At 52.4% G+C, this 18,007-nt stretch overlaps 1 protein-coding gene across 3 annotated transcripts; it reads right to left on the reverse strand.

The window, feature by feature from the left end:
- Positions 1-579: 579 nt before the first annotated feature.
- nup153 (nucleoporin 153) lies at positions 580-15,915 on the reverse strand. 3 transcript variants are annotated; one of them, XM_048993631.1, is made up of 23 exons: positions 15,605-15,915; positions 11,598-11,808; positions 11,022-11,366; positions 10,782-10,921; positions 9,814-9,945; positions 9,211-9,327; positions 8,919-8,963; positions 8,770-8,823; positions 8,330-8,470; positions 7,807-7,853; positions 7,468-7,588; positions 6,406-6,549; positions 6,186-6,278; positions 5,874-5,949; positions 5,669-5,779; positions 4,775-5,395; positions 3,899-4,105; positions 2,530-3,246; positions 2,372-2,431; positions 1,673-2,257; positions 1,260-1,544; positions 907-1,081; positions 580-818 (listed from the first exon to the last, which is right to left on the reverse strand). In XM_048993631.1, exons 1-23 carry the CDS (start codon positions 15,680-15,682, stop codon positions 728-730), a joined length of 4,596 nt encoding a protein of 1,531 aa, XP_048849588.1. In that variant the 5' UTR covers positions 15,683-15,915; the 3' UTR covers positions 580-727. The 3 variants fall into 3 exon arrangements, with proteins under 3 accessions (XP_048849588.1, XP_048849587.1, XP_048849586.1); XM_048993630.1 differs by having other exon boundaries at positions 1,673-2,314; XM_048993629.1 differs by having other exon boundaries at positions 1,673-2,431; positions 15,605-15,913.
- Positions 15,916-18,007: the final 2,092 nt, after the last annotated feature.

Below are 18,007 nucleotides of genomic sequence, written 5' to 3' on the forward strand. Positions count from 1 at the left end.
GTTCACAGATTTAGATAGCCAAGAGAAATGAAACGGTATTTACATGTTTATAATAAAATACTCAAAGGTGAATTAGAGAGAGAAAGGAATAGCAAGAAAAGGGGAAGGAAAAGCAATCATATGGAACTATAGATTTACAAAGTCAAGTCGAGGGCTTCTGCTGTCCAGGCTGCCCTGCACCCGATGCAGCCCACCCCCCCCAAAAAAAAAACCACATTCAAATGCTCTCAGTCTCAGTCAGTCCAACAGTGCACGCTCTACACTCTACACGCACTCACAGTCATCAGCAGGCTGCTAGGGGGAACGGGGGGGGGGACAAGAACACGGCCCAGTCTCAGACCCGTGACAGTGAGGTCAAGCCAGACATTCTGCAGAGGCTGCAGCGCAGTGATTAAAACGCATCGACAGGAATTTTCTACTTGTGGTTTCTCTTTTATTAGAAAAAGCCATGCTTGAGCCATAGCTGACACTGCCATTGCCTAAAAGACGGGACTCTCGCCGTCGGCCCATGGCCTGATTGAGTGTTTTTCTTAACTGGATTTGCGAAGTTTCACTTGTCCTCCTGTCCCAGGCCCCTCCACCATCTCCTTTCAGTTCAGGAACATGAATGCCAAAAAAAGCGACGCCCCCCCCACCAAAGAGGCACATTTTCCAGGGAGGAGCCCCTTCAGAGTGCCTCCTCTTCGTGGGGCAGAAGGGACGTCGCTGTCGCTCGTGGCAAGGATCCCTATTTCCGGCGGCGGACTGCGGTTTTGATCTTCCGCCCGGAGATCGAGTGGGACCCTGGGGCAGAAGCTGATGCGGGGCTTTTCGCCGACCTGTTAAGACAAGACCGCAGGATGTTAAAGACCAAACCCAGCCACCAATGAGCATCAGCCCTCATTAATAACGGAGAAGCCATCTTACCCAATGTTGAAAGTGGGCCGTACGCTGAAGTTGAACCCTCCAGTGGGTGCGGGGGGCTGGGTGGCAGGGGCAGCAGAGGCGGAAGCAGAGGCCCCGACACCACCAAAAGTAAAGACTCCAGTACTGCTACTGGAGGCTCCGAAAGTGCCGGAGCCACCAAACTGGAAGCCTCCCACTGTGAGAAACAATGGGCCCAAAGGTGATCAAATGGGACACGAAGGATATGCAAGAGCGCACAGGAGTAACGGCACAGGAATCCAGTACGACTGCAGCCCAATCAGCCAGCTGCACCTACACAGTGAATCAGTTTTACAGAAAATCGTCTGATGACGTCGGTCTGCTTCCACACCCACCTGAACCTGAGGAGGCAGTCGTCGATCCGAAAGTTGGGTTGGCGCTGGCCGGTTGGCCAAACATGGGGGCGGGGTTGGCGCTAGGCTGCGCCCCGAAGCTGGGGGGCTGGGAGACTGGGGCCGAGAAAAGGGATGGAGCTGCAGAGCCGAAGGCAGGGGCACCAGGCTGGCTGGAGCCCTGGCCGAAAGAGAGCGTCTGTCCAAGACCGAACGATGAGCCAGCCGGGGTCGCCGAGGATGCAGTAGCCGAAGAGAAAACAAACGGGGAGCTGGACTGACCGGGCACTAGGAGGGAAAGGTCAGGGGTCAAATGTCACCTGGGCATTTTTACAGGTGGGAATAAAACAACACGTACTGGAGGGATGCGACACTGGAAAATACTCATGTGGTATGTGAGAGAGACCCAAACTCACCAGTGGAACTGCCTGCAGAGGGTGCAGCGGCTCCAAAGTTGAACGATGGAACAGCCGTTTGTGCCCCTGAGCCGAAGACGAAGGGCTGTGCTGAGGTGGGAGCGGCAGGGGTGTTCTGGGGAGTGGCCTGCATAGGACTGAGGTCCTGTTGCTGACCAAACACAAAGGTCTTAGCAGGAGGTGTCTCTGTGGAGACACACTGTCCGAATAGGAAAGGGCCTGGGTTACTGCTTGGAACAGGAGCCGGGGCAGGAGTGCTGCTGGCCCCAAATAAGCTGGGAGCTGGGGTAGTAGAGGCAGGTTTTGTGCTGGCCCCAAATAGGCTGGGGGCCTGGGTGGTAGAGGCAGAGGAGGCCGGTGTGCTGCCGGCCCCAAATAGGCTGGGGGCCTGGGTGGTAGAGGCAGAGGAGGCCGGTGTGCTGCCGGCCCCAAATAGGCTGGGGGCCTGGGTGGTAGAGGCAGAGGAGGCCGGTGTGCTGCTGGCCCCAAATAGGCTGGGGGCCTGGGTGGTAGAGGCAGAGGAGGCCGGTGTGCTGCTGGCCCCAAATAGGCTGGGGGCCTGGGTGGTAGAGGCAGAGGAGGCCGGTGTGCTGCTGGCCCCAAATAGGCTGGGGGCCTGGGTGGTAGAGGCAGAGGAGGCCGGTGTGCTGCTGGCCCCAAATAGGCTGGGGGCCGGGGTGGTAGAGGCAGAGGAGGCAGATGTGGCAGTGGTAGTGGACCCCGCCGTGAACCCAAAAGCTGACTTTGATGCTCCTGAATCTAAATGGAAGGTGGGGGAAAGAAAAACAAAAAAAATGTTAGATCACGAGCAAAACCTGGGGGCTGGAATACAGAGAGACGGGGAGCCCAACGCTCACCTGCAGACGCCACCCCAAAGCTGAAGGATGGCTTGGGCTGCTCCTTTGGGGGGTCTGGCTTGTTGAAAGAGAAGCCCAGTGAGGGGGTGGGATTCTCCTTGGATTTGCTGAACAGAAAGCCAGCAGAAGGGACTCCAGGCTCCTGCTTGTCCTCGGCCTTCCCGAAGCTGAATGTGGGGGTGGAGCCCGGTGCGGGGGCGGTCACCCTGACTCCTCCCTGGCTTGTCTCGGCTGCCTGGCCAAACAGAGATGCCGCCTGTGCCTGATCTTTGACGGGCTCTACATCCACGGATTTCCCGAACATAAAGGAGGTGGCAGGCTTGGTCTCAGTAGAGCTGGCCTCGTCAGGGGACCCCGACTTGCCCTTGAGGGTGGAGAAGCTGAAGGTGCCCTTCTCATCCGCTTTGGCCAGACCAAAGGAGAAGCCTTCTGTTGGGCCCTCCTTACCGTCACCGCTGGAGCCAAAACTGAACTTAAACCCACCACCTTGGGGATCATCCTTCTTGCCTTCCTCAGTCTTTGCTGTTGAGGAAGGGGATCCGAACTTGAAGCCCTCTGGCGGGGCACTGAATTTGAAGCCCCCTAAGGTGGGATTTGCAAACTTGAATCCACCAGAGCTACTGGTGGTGGAAGAAGAGGTGGAGTTTGTGCTGGACGAGGAAGAGGAAGGGAGGCCAAACTTGAATGAAGGCGGAGCAGAAGCAGCAGAATCAAAACCTGGGGGGGGGGGAGAGTATCCACAGCGGTCAGTAGGGAACGGGATGAACTGCTCCCCCAGTCAGATGGCTGCATGTCGCCCATGACAGAACATTCAGCACGACTCTATATTATGATGTAATATCACTATCGTACCCTGATGGTTAAACACTGCAATACTGAAATAATGGTACTCATAAATTTGAAACCAAACTAATTTAATTAACAAGCATTAACTGCCTTTATTCAAGATGCTGACTCATCCATGGTAGTTAAAATTGTCACGCATGTTAACTCCCAGTTGCATAAACTATACATTTCTTAGTGAATACATAAAGTGTACATTTCTGTATTGAAAACCACAAATGTGGGGGACATTTGACTTGCATTGTAACAGTTAGATACTTCACTGCACTGCAGTGGACTTAGCATAAGCTACATAAATGGCATAATTTATTCAGTAAATGCTGGAAAAAAAAGTCTGAAAATAAAACTTCTGTAATTGTTAAGCAGTACTACAACGCTAATAAAAATTGAAGCAAAGGTTCAAAATACCAATGAAAAACTGACACAATATAAATCATGAACTGCAGTACTGATACTGCTTTATCCATAAGACGAGGCTGCGATCACTGCCTTCCAGCTGTGTCCGGGGTGCAATTCACTGCCGTACCTTTAGGTGGCAAGCTAGCTCCGGGTTTGCTGGACTGGCAGGCCACACACTGCAAGGCGTCAGCCTTGTTCTGCACTAGGCACACCTCGCAGTCCCAGCTGCCTTCCGGCTTCTTGAACTTGTCCCCGAAGCCTGGGAGTGCGCCCCCTGTGGGCGCTGGGGTGCTGCCAGCTGCAGACGAGGGTGCAATGCTAGCAGCAGCTCCCCCTGATAGGATGGTGGCAGTGGGACATTACTGAATATTTGCATAATCACAATACAGAATATAACCAATATCCATAACCAGCTGAAGCACACGGCTCCAAAACACTTCAAAACCACATTCTTATAACCCAACAACTGGCATGTGACATTTCACAACAGGTGGGATTTCACCATCTTTGAAGCAAGTGATAAAATATCTGACCTCATAATTGAAATCTAAATCCCCACAAATCGGGATCAAGTCCAAGGAGGAGAAAACTCCCCTTTAAAACTCTGTCAGATGGACAGAAATTCCCATGAAATTTAATTTGTATCAGGACTTCGGCCATTAATCATCAAGCCCCGGTATCGAGAATAAAGAAGCATGCAAAGATTTTTTTCCCCCAAAGCTACGGAGCACTTTTAACAACCACAGAGGCTCCCCGCAAATCTGGTCTGAAATGCGAGATTGCATCATACAGGCCTGGGTATGAACCTGGCAATGTTTTCTTAGTGTTAAAAACGGGTTTAATCGGCAGTCAATGTAGCCAATAAATAGTGCTGGCCGTGTGGGATTATCCGTAATGAAAATCTATCTCCGCATGGCTTAAAATTAAAAACGCACCATCAGCTTGACTTACAGACAGAAATAAAACAGACAGCAGCCCCCCCAGAGGGAACAGGAAGACCCACCTGGCTTCTGGCTCTGGCAAGCCACACAGGTGGCATCCTGGGCCTTGTTCTCCACCATGCACGTCTCACATTCCCACGACCCTTCTGCTTTTTTGAACTTGTTTCCGAAGCCTGCGAATCCCGAAGGCGCGGAGGTGGTGGCAGCAGCGGTAATGGAGGAAAAGATAGCGGGGGTGGAGGCAGTGGAGGTGCTGGCGGGAGAAGCCTGGGCCTCTGTGAAGGCAGGCAGGGTCAGGCTGGGCTTCACTCCAGTCCCAGGCTTGGCCGTCTCACAGGCCACACATCTGACCACGTCGGGCTTGTTTTGCACCAGGCACGTATCGCACTCCCAGCTCCCCGCCGGGGGAGCGAACAAGGCCCCGAAGCCAGCTGAGGAGGACGAGGGCGCGGAGGCCTGCCCGTCCTGCTGAGGCAGGGCCGAGGAGTCCATGCTGGGCCGGGCCGCGCCACAGGCTGCGCACTTGCTGTCTGACGCGCCGTTCTGCACCAGGCATGTGCCGCAGCTCCAGCTACCCGGCGGAGGTCTGATGCCGAATCCGATGCTGGGGGCAGAAGCTCCATCCTGAACAGATGCGTCGGGGCCTGGGGAGCTCCGAGCGGTCGGGGGAGATGAGGAGAACCCTAGGGGTGAAGCAGGGAGGGCTGAAATGACTCAGAGGAACACTACCCCAAACCATCCACCCGAGTAGGGAACAAATGCAGGAAGAAGGGGCATGAAAGCAGGGGTGACCTGGACAGAAGGCCTGAACAACACAGGGCAAAAAGACACACACCTACCTACTGAGCCACCATGCTGGCCCACTCTTATTCTGACCAGCTGGCATGGGCATAACCAAAGCACTTAGAACTTTAGAACAACGTTCACAGGCCTCCCGGGAGAAGGCCGGCCCTTACCTGGTCCCCTGAGGATGTCTAGCACGCTGCCCTGCTTTAGAACCTTGGCAGGTTTAAAGGGTCCCTCAAACTGCTCGCAGGCTGCGGGGCCCCCCGGGGGCGAAGACTTCGCTGCAGAGACACGAGGCGGTTGGCACGGGTTACAGCAGGGAAGGCAAGGCGCCAGATTTAAGGCTACACACCACCTCTGACCCGACAGGCTCACCTGGCGACACCAGTGTCTTTCCATTGATGTTAGCGGGGGCGCTTTTCAGAACCGGAGCGCTGAAGGTAAATCCGGACTGTGGGGAAGGAAGGGGGGGGGGGTGGATAATAAACACATTGCTGAAGCCTGCCGTGTCCCTACACACAGAAGATCAGACATCTTCACACACACATCTCCTGCTCCCCAGCAAGCCTCAGCTCCAGGGCCTATTTAATCCACTGCTGGCGGCAGCAGGTGCCACAGGTACACGGCTGGCGGAGGAGCAAAGCGAACCAGGCGGCCCGCTGACTGGCTGCCTCGTTCCGCACTTACCGCAGAGGGAGAGAGCACCGGTGGGCTGGAGGCTGCCGCTTTGACGATGGGAGAGGAGAAGGTGAAGGGAGGATTGGACGACAGGGGGATGAGCTGGGAGGAGGGAGAAAAAAAACCCAAACCAGAAAGGGGTCACTTGGAATCTGGGCAAAACAAGCTAAGCGGAATGCAAACTCTCAGAGAGAAAGCTATGAGCTCCACAAGAGGCACCTCGCTCTACCTTGCTAGTGAGAGGTGTGCTGGGGGCCGGGGTGATGGGCGCGGCACTGGAGGTGGTGGTAGGCGGGGAGGAGAAGCTGAAGGTGGGCAGGGAGAAGGTGCTGATGGGGAGGGAGACGGCTGGCAGCTTGGGCTCCACGGTGACCTGGGAAATGGGGCCAGGAGAACAGTGAGGGAGGCCGGACAGCGGCATGGACACAGCCCCGCCCACCAGGCCTTCATCACGCCCGAAAGTCTGCTAACGCTTCCCACTCTTCCCTGGGGTGGCTCTGAACGGCGGTTCAGATAATCGACGGAATCGACATGGTTTTGGCAATACAGTATTGTATGACGCGTGATCACTGCCTTGATCACCATTTGAGTATACTACCCCTGTCGTTCGCTCCGATCCCACCTGCCGTCCACGACTGGCTGACATGAATGCCACAGGCCGGTCAGCAGGATTAACCATGTAGTTTCTGGCACGCTTCGCACGGCAATTTAAATTATGTGAATGTGTGTAAACTGCAAATTTCGTGACCGTGTAAATGTCTGCTGTGGAATGCGTGTTTCGTTAGCGTGTGACTGAGTGTTGTGGGAATTCTCGGCTTTCCCCGTCTGAGCCTCTGCCAGTCTTAAATCACCCGTGGCTTCTAATAAAGAGCAACATCCATTTTAAAAACGAGCCGTCATCGTTATTAAAATGACTCGCACACAATGTGTTTATCCGCACTCTGTATGTGGGTCTGCTAAATCAAAAACATTCTGCGCCGTCTGGAGTCATGGTACAGAATGAAGAAGCTGCCGGCTTCGTTTTAAGCATGTCACACATCGTTCTCACTCACGCGTTCGATTTCGTTTCGTCTGGATGTAGTTTAAAGCAAACGGCCACCTTAACACCAACAGCTCCTTTTAGCGCCAAATCCAGTCCGGTCGGTGGTGTGCGTTTGTTTAGTCAAGTGACACACGCTCAGGGTTCCAGTGAGCAGTGTTTGAACATCCACGCCTGCGATGCAAACAGTGACCAGCCCAACGACACTGCGGGCATGCAGCGCTGATCGGGCGTGGGGGGGGGGCAGCTCACCTCCTCATCAGAGCGCCTAGAGGAAGGCCGAGTTGTCCTCTCTCGTTTCATTTTGCCACCAGCTCCGCCATTGCTGTTGGCCATGGGGGTGCTGGAAAGGGGGTACGCGAAGCTGCTGGTGCTGGGGGGGGGACAACAGAGAGTTTTAGCTTAACGGTTCCAAATGCCAATGCTTAACTACACTCGATTTAGCTTTACTTGTTATTTTCCTTCCTAGTCAACACACCCAGCTGTTACCCGATAGGACACTAATAACATAAACAGCTGTGCACTGAACTGAATGCTGCAGTGCTGAGCATGCAGCCTGGGGACTGAACACGGTGGGCAAAAGGGACTCACCTTCGTGGGGCTTCAGAGATGTCGCTCAGGGTGGATGGACCAGCAAGCTGTAGAAGGGGAGAAAGGGCAGCAACAAAGAAAGAGATGAGGAAATGCAATCCACAGACGGCGGCTACGGCCTCTCATGGCCTGTGGGGGGCAGTGGTGGCAAGAGTACCAGCAAGCCTCAGCACTGTTAGAACCCACATACCAGGGCCACATCTGACTATACTGAGGCCCGGCTGATTTGGGGGAGCATAATGGCAGCAGTAGGACATTTCAGCAGGGGCTCTGCCAGCCAGGGGGCAGCAGAATTAGAGGTAAACAGGAACAGGTGCTCGCACTTCACAAAGGTCTCAGCGAGAACATCCTGCCAAAGGTGTGGGGCACATCTGCTATTAAAAACCACCAGCCAGCGTGATCAGCTTTCAGGCTGCCGGGGCCAGGCTCCAGGAGTATATGTATGGCAAGGCTGGACAGAAGGGGACAGGCAGGCAGCACACGTTGGCGTGTGAGGGTGCGTGTGCGCGAGGGGGTGACGCACTGTGTCCCTGACGCTCCTCCTGTCCAACACGCGGCTCTGACTGCCACTGGGGGTCAGCGACGGCCTGAAGGACACCGGGCGGCTCCCCACAGCTGTAACGGGGACCATAAGCCTCTGCACAGGGGGTAGCGGGGAATCCACCTGCATGGGGGGGGGCACAAAGCAGACAGTTACAGCTCAGAGGAGCCTTGGCGCAGACATTTCAGAAGGACCCCCGTCCCGCCCCAGGGCTGCCGACTGCTCTCAAATGGGGCATTGTGGGGAATTACAGAGCTGTCGACAGCTGTGGTGGATCCGACATGAGCGTGTGCATATGGACTGGGGGGGGGGGGGGGGCGGGGCAGCTGCCAGGCCCCACAATGACAGACTGTCTCCCAAACCGGCATCAGGAGGCGCATCGGCCAGGAGGCGGCAGCAGACTTGTGTGGATCACAGCCTACCTTCTTCCTCTTCGACTGGGAGGGAAAGGCGTCCAGATCAGGTCTATCCAGGGACTGCAGGACAAAGGAGGACAGGAAGGCATGAGGAGAAGCACGCAGCTCCCAACCCCTGGGAACGAAAGGTCTTAACGAAGGGGCCACCTACTTACCGTCGACAATGGCGAGGAAACAGACGACGGGATTCTCTTAGCATCCTGTGAAGTAAGAGCAGTCAGTGCCGTCAAACGACTATGCAGGGGCGCCCTGGGCACAGAGAGGGCCGACACACGTGCAGATTTATGCTGCGACAGAGCGCTACATCTACAGCTCCATGGGACAGAACGACAGTCCAGGAACAGCTGTGGGAGCACATGAGCGAACCGCAGTCTCGGGTCACGTACACTGGCCCAACATCACCATCCGGGGCCCCCCCCAAAGCCACAGGCAAGGAGGGACACTCACCGCTAGTGGGCTGGACATGCGCTCCAGGGACAGCAGGATGCGTCTGGCTGTGGCGCTGGTCACCCCGCACGCTTGGCCCCCCGCTGGCTTGGCCTTAATCTGCCTCTTCACCGGAGCCTGGCAGGGCAGGAGGCGGGGGAGAGGGTCATTTAGTGCCAAAGCCGACATTCCCGCCCACTTCGCTGCCACAGAAGAAAAGCACTCTGAGGGCTGACTCTCCTGTCCCTCTTTGCCTGATGACTGCATAGCAAGTATAACTCCCCACTACAAGACCCCCCCAAAGCAGCCGCCATGCCATCACGGCCCACAACCACGCAGTCCGATTCCGTTTGGGGGACCTCAGAGCACAGGCACAAATCTGCAGAACCGGCTCTTAGCGTGGAAACATGGCCATCCTGCTGGTCTACAGCACCGGGGGGGCCACATACCTCTGGCCAGACAGGACTGCTGTAGTCCTACCCGCAGAACCTGGGATAGAGTCAGACGGTAGCCATTGGGTGAGAAAGGGGAAGGCAGGAGGAGCCCGATTTAAAGAAACGGGCAACCAGAGCCGAGGGGCTCCGCACTGTCCAGTTGGAAGGTCCTCAGAAGAGAGACACCCACCTGGTAGGGGGTGCCGGGACGCACGCGGGCGCTGGAACGGGCAGCTGCCGCCCCCCCATAGGTGGTCTTGCCTGGGTAGAAGGGGGAGTCGCCAAGCTGGCTGGAGTTCAGCGCAGAGCTGTTCATCAAGGACTGGATATCAGGCAAAAGGAAACACCACAGTTATGAAGAGTAGGGCGATAACCACATCAATGACAGAGATCAGTCAGGGCTTGACCAAAGGGACCCAAGGTCAATGGCCGGTGGTGACCAAGCTGTGTGCAGACAGTGAGAGGCTACAGAGCAGCACGCCACTCTCATTCAGCCTTACTGATCAGCACACAGCATGTGCGATTACAGTAACAATTCATTCAGGCTGCACAAGGGGCCCCCTCAAGGGGGATCTGGACACTCAACAGCTGCTGCGTCGACAATGGGCTACACATCCCCTTGGCTGCACCAAGCCCCCGAATGTGGGAAACCCACACGGCGGGAGCCAAGTACGGCCCGATAAGCAGGGCACAGGCAGTAGAACGCTGCGAGGATAATCGCAGATAATCACCCCCGTGCTGCTCAGAGACACAGGTCACACAGGAGCTGCCGTGATAGCTGCACTGAGCAAGAGGCCGAACTTTTGCCCAGTGGCGAAGACAGTTTAACAGGAGCGTCACACTCATATTTCACCCATACGCTTATGTCACAGTCATTGCCTGTTGGCTATGCAGTACAAACACCTTTCTCACTTTAAGAGAGAATCTGCAAAAACAGCATGGCTAGCCTAGCTGACAGGCCTAGCCGACACTTAACAAAATAACCAGCAGCTAATAAAACTAACTGGGTAACAAGCAGGATCATTACGTCTCTTTGGTTTTTGGCATTCAGCTGTAATATGCCGATAGCCAGCACCCTTTAGGTTAATGCAGATCAATTTCCTCCAAAATCATCAGCACTGAGAACTGAAAAGAAGCAAATGCAGCGGTCACACTTACGGCGGAGGACGTCCCGAACACAGATAGGTTGAAGGCGGGCTTTTTCAGTGCGGGCTGGGCCGGCGGGGGGGCAGCATGCGTGCGCTCATTCTCTGGGGACCACAGCAGAGGGAGGGGCACGGGTTTGGAGGTGGTCATGTCTGCAAGGGGACACAACAGGGCAGTGACTCGTCGCTCTCCCACCATGGCAGAGCTACACCCACAGGGTCCTGTGTTACCCCCACACCGTTAAGGACCCACCTTTATCTGATGCACGTGACGAGAATCCACTCGTGGTAGAGATGTTGTCATCTTCGTGCTGGGAGGCAGAATCCTTGATCTCCTTTACCAGGGAGAAGCTGGACGGGCCCCCAGGGAAGGATGTGACAGACGTGGAGGGGTGCGTGAAGGGGGTGACCGGGAAGGGGGCCGAGGACGTGGAGGGTTGGGTGAATGGGCCCCCGGGAAAGGGCGTGGATGATGTCGAGGGTTGGGCGAGAGGTGCAGGGGAGCCATCTAATGCAGAGAAGTGCAGGTGGGAGCGACTCAGGGGGGGTCTGGCCAGGACGTCCTGGAAATTGAGAGCTGACCTACTGGTCGAGGGCTCTGGAAAGGAAAAGGCAGATTCCTGGGTTACATCAACCAATAAAATGTTTGTGAACATCCTGTACTGAGCTGCAGATGGAAGCCAGCAGATGGCAGCATTCTGGCTAAGGTGACGTGCCGTACCAGGAAGGTGAGGGGCAGACCCAGGGCCTCCGGTAAAACATGCCATTGTAACACTTGTAACTGCAACATTTCATAAACATGCCGCTTCGGTATTAAAACTATGCTCACCTGCGCCGCTCGTGCTGGGCTCCGGAGTGCCTCGTCCATCCATGACAGGACTGTCCCGCTCGCAGTTTTCAGTGGGAGTGTCCTGGGCGGGGGGGCCCCCCAGCGTGCTCCCATCCCCACCGCCAGCCTCCCCATTCCTGAAGTACTTCTGCAGCCAGGAGGGAACGATGCTCTTCACTGTATCTGTAACTCGGCTGATCAGGCCTGAATGCTGCGGGCCAATGGGGAGGAGACAGTCAGTGGAGAGAGACAACCAGCCCCCGCTGGGAGGAAGACGCCAGAGCAGGTGAGCTGCTTATCAAACTCCACAGCAAAAGGGCCGAGAGAAAAACCGAGCTCCTTTTCATTCACCATTTCCTGTGTATGTGCTTTAAAAAAAAAAAAAAAAAAGCTAACGGGACAAGAAGAACTGAAAATAACTGCAGTTATGGGTCAGCAGAGAGGAGCGAGATGAGCGTCGTTACGCAGAGGGTGTCAGTACTTAAAAGGAGACAAACAGGCCAAGAATCATCCATAATAAAACATGACACATTGTGGAGCGCGCACACACACACACAGCCAGAGTACACCCAAGGATTAACAACTCAGAGGTAGACCAGGTAGAAACTCTCTCTTTAAAAGCTTGAGGATGGATGCAGCCAACGCCAAGAGAGAGGGGAAAGTGTGCCGCTCTGCTGGCATTCACACAGGGCCCCGGAAACCACTGACAAGGAGCCTCAGAACATGCCTGCATTTCATAGCTCAGGAGAATCGTCACAGCATTGATCTGTCCATACCTTAGTCACAACTACAGGCTGCATGACTCACTTGCAGATCACTGGTCAGACGAGGACTACACCCGGAGATCACCACAAAGCACACTATGTGAATGAAGAGTGAACATCACCACCATATCTGGATGCTTGAATCTTGCCTTGAGCATGTGACTAGCACACCCTAATAGGTGAGAGCAGCCCGTGTATGTGTGCGTCACGATCATGCCTGTCGCCTGGCAAAGTAGTCACTTAAAGCCACCATAAGCCCCAACAGAATGTCTCACCGAGACAGAGCCCCCCGTCTCCCCCTGAGCAAAGCCGCATGACAAAGACCTTTGCAGCAACAGCTCGGAGAATGAGTCTCTAAAAAAGGGGGTTGCCACCTCAGCGATTACTTCAGCTAGTTGGCAGCCAAAGAAAACGCTCAGAACGGCAGTGAGTCCCACGGAAATGCTATTTAATGGAGACCTGACGTTTAAGGAAAGAAACCCCAGCCACCATTCGGGCTGCCGTTGCATTCCAGCGTGTAACGTGTCCCAACAGACACCTGAGTAACGTTACACACTCAGGAAATGATGCCGACGTCAGGCCACCAGTAAGCCTGTGGGAACACTTTCCCGACCGGAAGCGATATCCAGCATGCTATGGCAAGTAGTCATGCTCACATGTTAACTGTGTTCATTAAAGAGACACTCTGATCATTTCCCACTAAAAGTAAATCAATACAAAACTTAAAAAAAAAAAAAAAGACCCTCCTTCTCAACTGAAAATTTCAAACAGCAATTCAGGTATCAACACAGAGCATGACCTTTGCCAAACATACGATAAACCGGATGAAGGTGTGCAACTGACATGGTTTAAAGGGAAAAAAAACATGGCAAAGGGGAGAACCCCCACCCCCGACTCAGGCCCCCAGCGTGTGGACTCTAATCAGCACCCCACAATGTACATCTCCTTATCTTCAGGAAAACTGCTGAACCCCTCCTCCACCCGCACCCCCACCCTTTGCCTCTGCACACAAACAAGAAATGCTCTTGCGTTAGCCATACGAGGGGCTTGGGCTGCCAGGAGGAGGGGGGCCATGGGGGGGAAAACAAAACAAAGAGGAAGTGCCTGATGCTTCAGTCCCTCAAATCCAAGTGACATTTTACAATACCCCTAAATAGGGAAATACCAAGATGAACAAATTAGTCCTTCTAGAACAGTCAAGAAATTAAGACATTCAACCACATGGCAAAGACCCAAAAGGGCATTTTCGGAACATGCTGCAAAAGGTAAATACGTTTGCTTTTAAGTTTCATGGTGATTGGAGCAAATAGGGGAGAAAATGAACAATCAGCACATTTCCCCTCCTTCACCACAAACTATTTCATCTGCTGTCCCTTTAAAGTTTTAGGGAGGATTTTGTATGGAGTCATAGCCATCAAGAACCAGCAGCACAATGAAGTGAGAATGATGAAGACATTTGCTGGGCCAGGGAAAACCAGGTCAGTACCACTTACAAGTCTGTGACAAGAAAAATGACACTCATGGCTAAAGTGACTGTCTGTGAGGACAGCAAGCTGCCAGTCACTGTGCACAAACATGCACAGGTTTGCTTCACAAATGTGCTGGACTGCGCTCTGCATGGAAAGCCTCAGCAAAATGCGAAGGTCCTCCAGAGGCAGCTCTGCCATCCTGTTCTTCAGAAATGCTATTTGCCTAAATGTCTCCATTACGCCAGGTATCAGATGCAGAACGTGAACAACTTCAGTGTTTTAAGGTAAGAAAAACCACAGATTGAATGCAACGTTGTACATGTGCTTTAAACTCATTCATTCCATTGACAAAGATCACTAGGCCTGTAATGTATGACTCAGAAAACAGTCTGGTAAAATAAATACAGGCATTTAACCCGGACTAGTTCACAGGTAAGTGAAGGAGTGATTTCGGGCTCCGGGTACTTTAAACATGATGCCAGATAGGACAGCTTGCAGTACTGAAGAGAATGGAAGTAGTTATCGATAAGCTCTTAGTGATTTTACATCAAATCAGGATTCATTCAACCCAATTTGCAAATATAGCTGAAACACGAAACAAAATAACCTATTTATGACTAAAAATTCAAATAATTTTCATCCAGATGTTTTTTTTACCCCATATCAGCAACGTATACCCAGATGTTTTTTTTTTAACTGGAACAGATGGACACGTGTGATCAACAGTATCTTTTGTGTTTAAATATCAAAGTAACAATAAAAAGAGGATGTATTGAGTTTTTCGACGCATTATTCGACTTGTTAGAAAGGAACAATTCGACATTAGATCAATGATTTTAGATCAATAAATATTAGGTTACACGGACAAAGCTGAAAGAAGGTGGCGAGCGTGACACACCGGTAACGAGAATTAATTACAGGGAATGCTACAACCACAGGGTCAGACCAGGGCACACAGATAGGAAACCCCATGTAACTGTGAGCAATATAGCGGAAGAGACCGACTGTTAGACCCAGTTACGGGGTCCCTGTCAGTACATCTATCCAAGCCGCCGAACCACATGCTGATCGAGGAGCAGATAAACCTCCCCCATTGCCATCAGAAAAGCACCGACACCACTACACGACGCAGGTGGACGAGTGCACAGGCCTTCATTACACCGCGCTTCCTTATGACTGGTTTATTTTTAAGATTAACGTTGTTTTATACTCTTTTATACCGGTTTAATTGTTTCCATGGTTGCCTCGCTGTCTGGTCAAATAATGTCGTGGGGGCCGGGCTGCGGACCGTCGGATCCCGTCACCCATGTGGGGCCTGGACCCGGTCCAGTTTCCCTCACATACGACTATACTTCCCCACTCGGTGTGTCGACAACCCGCCATCGTCCGAGCAAACTCCCGACGAACAACCGGCGGCTAGGCTAGGCTAAGCTAGGCTAGGCTAACGTGGCCACACTGGCACAAGCACCCCTGTTCGAAATACGTCGACCGCGGCGGAGACCGAGAGGGGCTGCTAAAACCGCCACACTGCTGCGTCCTTTAAAACACAGGCGTTTTTCTCCAGAGTCGCCGGGCCGGTATCCCTTCCCCGACGAGACAGCCGAGCCGCTCGCGTCGGCCAGGGAACACAGGCCCGAAAAGCCGAGCGGCACGACCAGGCCGCGCCGCGTCTCCGCGGGAAAAAAGAACAAGCGACACAGCTGCAGTCCCCACCAAAGTACGCCACTGTGACCGTAACGACATTAAGTTATCGAAAGCCGCGCGTTCAACTTACCTGGTTACCTTTTGAGTACGGTTTAGAAGCGATGTGATACCTCCTGGTTCTGATTTTCCCTCCTCCTGTGGCCGCCATGGTTAGGTTCTAATCACTGCTCTATACCGAGGCGCCGGATAGAGTCCTGTCAGTACTCCGGCGCTCAGTCCTCCAATATACCATCACACCCCGCGCTCTGTCTTCAAATATCCGAGAGCGCGCATGTGAGGAAATGAAGTTCCGTCGGAACAGAAACACTGTATAACCAACAAAAAATAACTAACTAGCTGCGTGGCTTGCAGTGAAGTTATAAACGGGGCTTTGGAAGGTAGAAGCAGTTGAAATAATCGGTAGGAAAGAAGATTCGATCTTTCGAAACGTTCGAAATGTCGCCTCACAGTGACATCTGGTGGTTAGATGGCAGCCCAATAAATCTTACTACAGATTTTCTCGATTGCTTTGGAGCATTTCTCAGATGTCCGTCCATCCATCCATCCATTTTCCAAACCGCTTATCCTACTAGGTCGCGGGGGGTCCGGAGCCTATCCCGGAGGCAATGGGCACGAGGCAGGGAACAACCCAGGATGGGGGGACAGCCCATTGCAGTTTCTCAGATGTCAATTAACATTAGTAAAACAACAAGTGTAATCTCCACACCACAATGTCACTTCTGCAACAGAACATAATTTCTCATTGCTTCACACAGATTTCTAAATATTTTAGTACGTATATGCAAATGATTTTGTACATGCATATATTTTGCAGCCGTTTTGACTCTTGGTTAAAAGGATGCCGATTGTACTTTTCATCTTGGTGGCACTGACTAATTAGTTAGTGTAATTGTAGTCTTACCATATGTTATGTGATGGTCGCATTTCCTCAGCAAGTCCAAAACTTGTTGCCATTGACACACCACAGCACAATGTGTCCCCTGCATTTAACCCATATGTGACATCATGACATAGCAGGGGGCAGCTAATGTGCCTGGAGAAGGCACACTGCCGGCTGGGGATTAAACCAGCAACCTTTTGCTTACAAGTGCACGTCCCTAACCATTAGGCCATCACTACATCAGTCACCCAATAATAAATCAGTGGTTCTCCAGTCCTGGGGACCCACAATTATTGGCTCATTGAGAGGTCATCCCAAAAACCCCGCCCACAGCGGCTATCCATGGGTCAGGTTCGCCACCCCTGCCCCCTGCTCTATGGTATCAATGTTGTAACAAAACAGGACAAAGAGAATATACCCAAGGGCACTGTTTATTCTGCAAATCCAAAGCACTATGCAAAAAATCCGCATTCAGACAGAGCTAACAGAGTGCTCGCGTTCAGGCAGATACGGAGTTTAAAAAAATAATTGGGATTAAAAACCAAAGTACAGCAAGAGACAGCAACCAGAGGTCCGTGACCCCCAGTGTGTGCACAGGAACTTGACAAAATGTCGTTGTAATCAAACGTAAACATATTGTAGGTAGAGGGTTCCTAGACCTAATCTTTTAGAATCCACTGGACCAGGCAAATGTCTTCAGTTGACCCAAGCTCCAGTTATGATGCTTGCGTGCCCATTGTAGATGCCTCAGATTGTAGCATGGGCACTCCGATGGACTTGTGGCTGGGCAGCACCATATGCTGCAGAGCTGAATACCCTGTGTGTTCTGACACACTCCCATGATCATCATCAGAATTATTTGCCGTTTATGCGATTTAACACTTTAACACTTATGTTGTTTTGTACCAGATTTGATAGCTTTAGTTCACATCCAAGTCTTGGCCAGCCAACACTCTACACTGTCAGGAAAAAGGATAAAAATTTGTACCTTTGCTTGCCCCTGGGACTGTACCCTCAAGGGTCTGTTAATTGTACCCTTAGCTGTAGGTAATTGTACCTTTTAAGGTACTGAAACTGAGGAACATTTCTGCACCATTGACGGTACATTAATGCTGTTTCTACCTTTGGGATGTTCCTCAGAGTTAATTTCTGTACCTTAAAAGTTACAAGTAGAAGGGTATAGCCAAAGTGAGAAGCAAAGGTACAAATATTTACCTTTTTTTCCTGAAAGTGTATTGGTGGATCATAGTTTTTTCCTCCACGAACCTCTCTGAGTAAGTACTCAGCATGGCTGACTGTAGGCACTCTTCAAACTGTGCCATTTCGTAGAAGCTCTGACTCAGTCGTCTGACCATAATGATTTGGATCTTTATTCCATTTCTTCTGCATTCAACCTGTCAGCTACGAACACTGAATACTAGCTTAACGTGTACTGTATCCCAGAACATCACATGCACCATTTTTTGTATCTGCTTGGAACTTGTCCCTTTCAAGAATGAACCCCTGTTAAAATGATCACTATGGAGTGTAGTAGTGGCAGCATTATTCTATGTGGATTCTTTTAATCTTCAGGAACTGTGCATTTTGTCAAAT

This window comes from Brienomyrus brachyistius, chromosome 23 (assembly GCF_023856365.1).
Source record: "Brienomyrus brachyistius isolate T26 chromosome 23, BBRACH_0.4, whole genome shotgun sequence".
Taxonomy (NCBI): Eukaryota; Metazoa; Chordata; class Actinopteri; order Osteoglossiformes; family Mormyridae; genus Brienomyrus; species Brienomyrus brachyistius.

Excerpts from the sequence above, each read along its gene's own strand:
- nup153 (XM_048993629.1), bottom strand. The coding sequence starts at position 15,682 with ATGGCGGCCACAGGAGGAGGGAAAATCAGAACCAGGAGGTATCACATC. Across the intron at positions 5,780-5,873 it reads AAAGACACTGGTGTCGCCAG|CGAAGTCTTCGCCCCCGGGG; the intron begins GTGAGCCTGTCG and ends GTGTCTCTGCAG. Across the intron at positions 819-906 it reads CGGCCCACTTTCAACATTGG|GTCGGCGAAAAGCCCCGCAT; the intron begins GTAAGATGGCTT and ends TTGTCTTAACAG.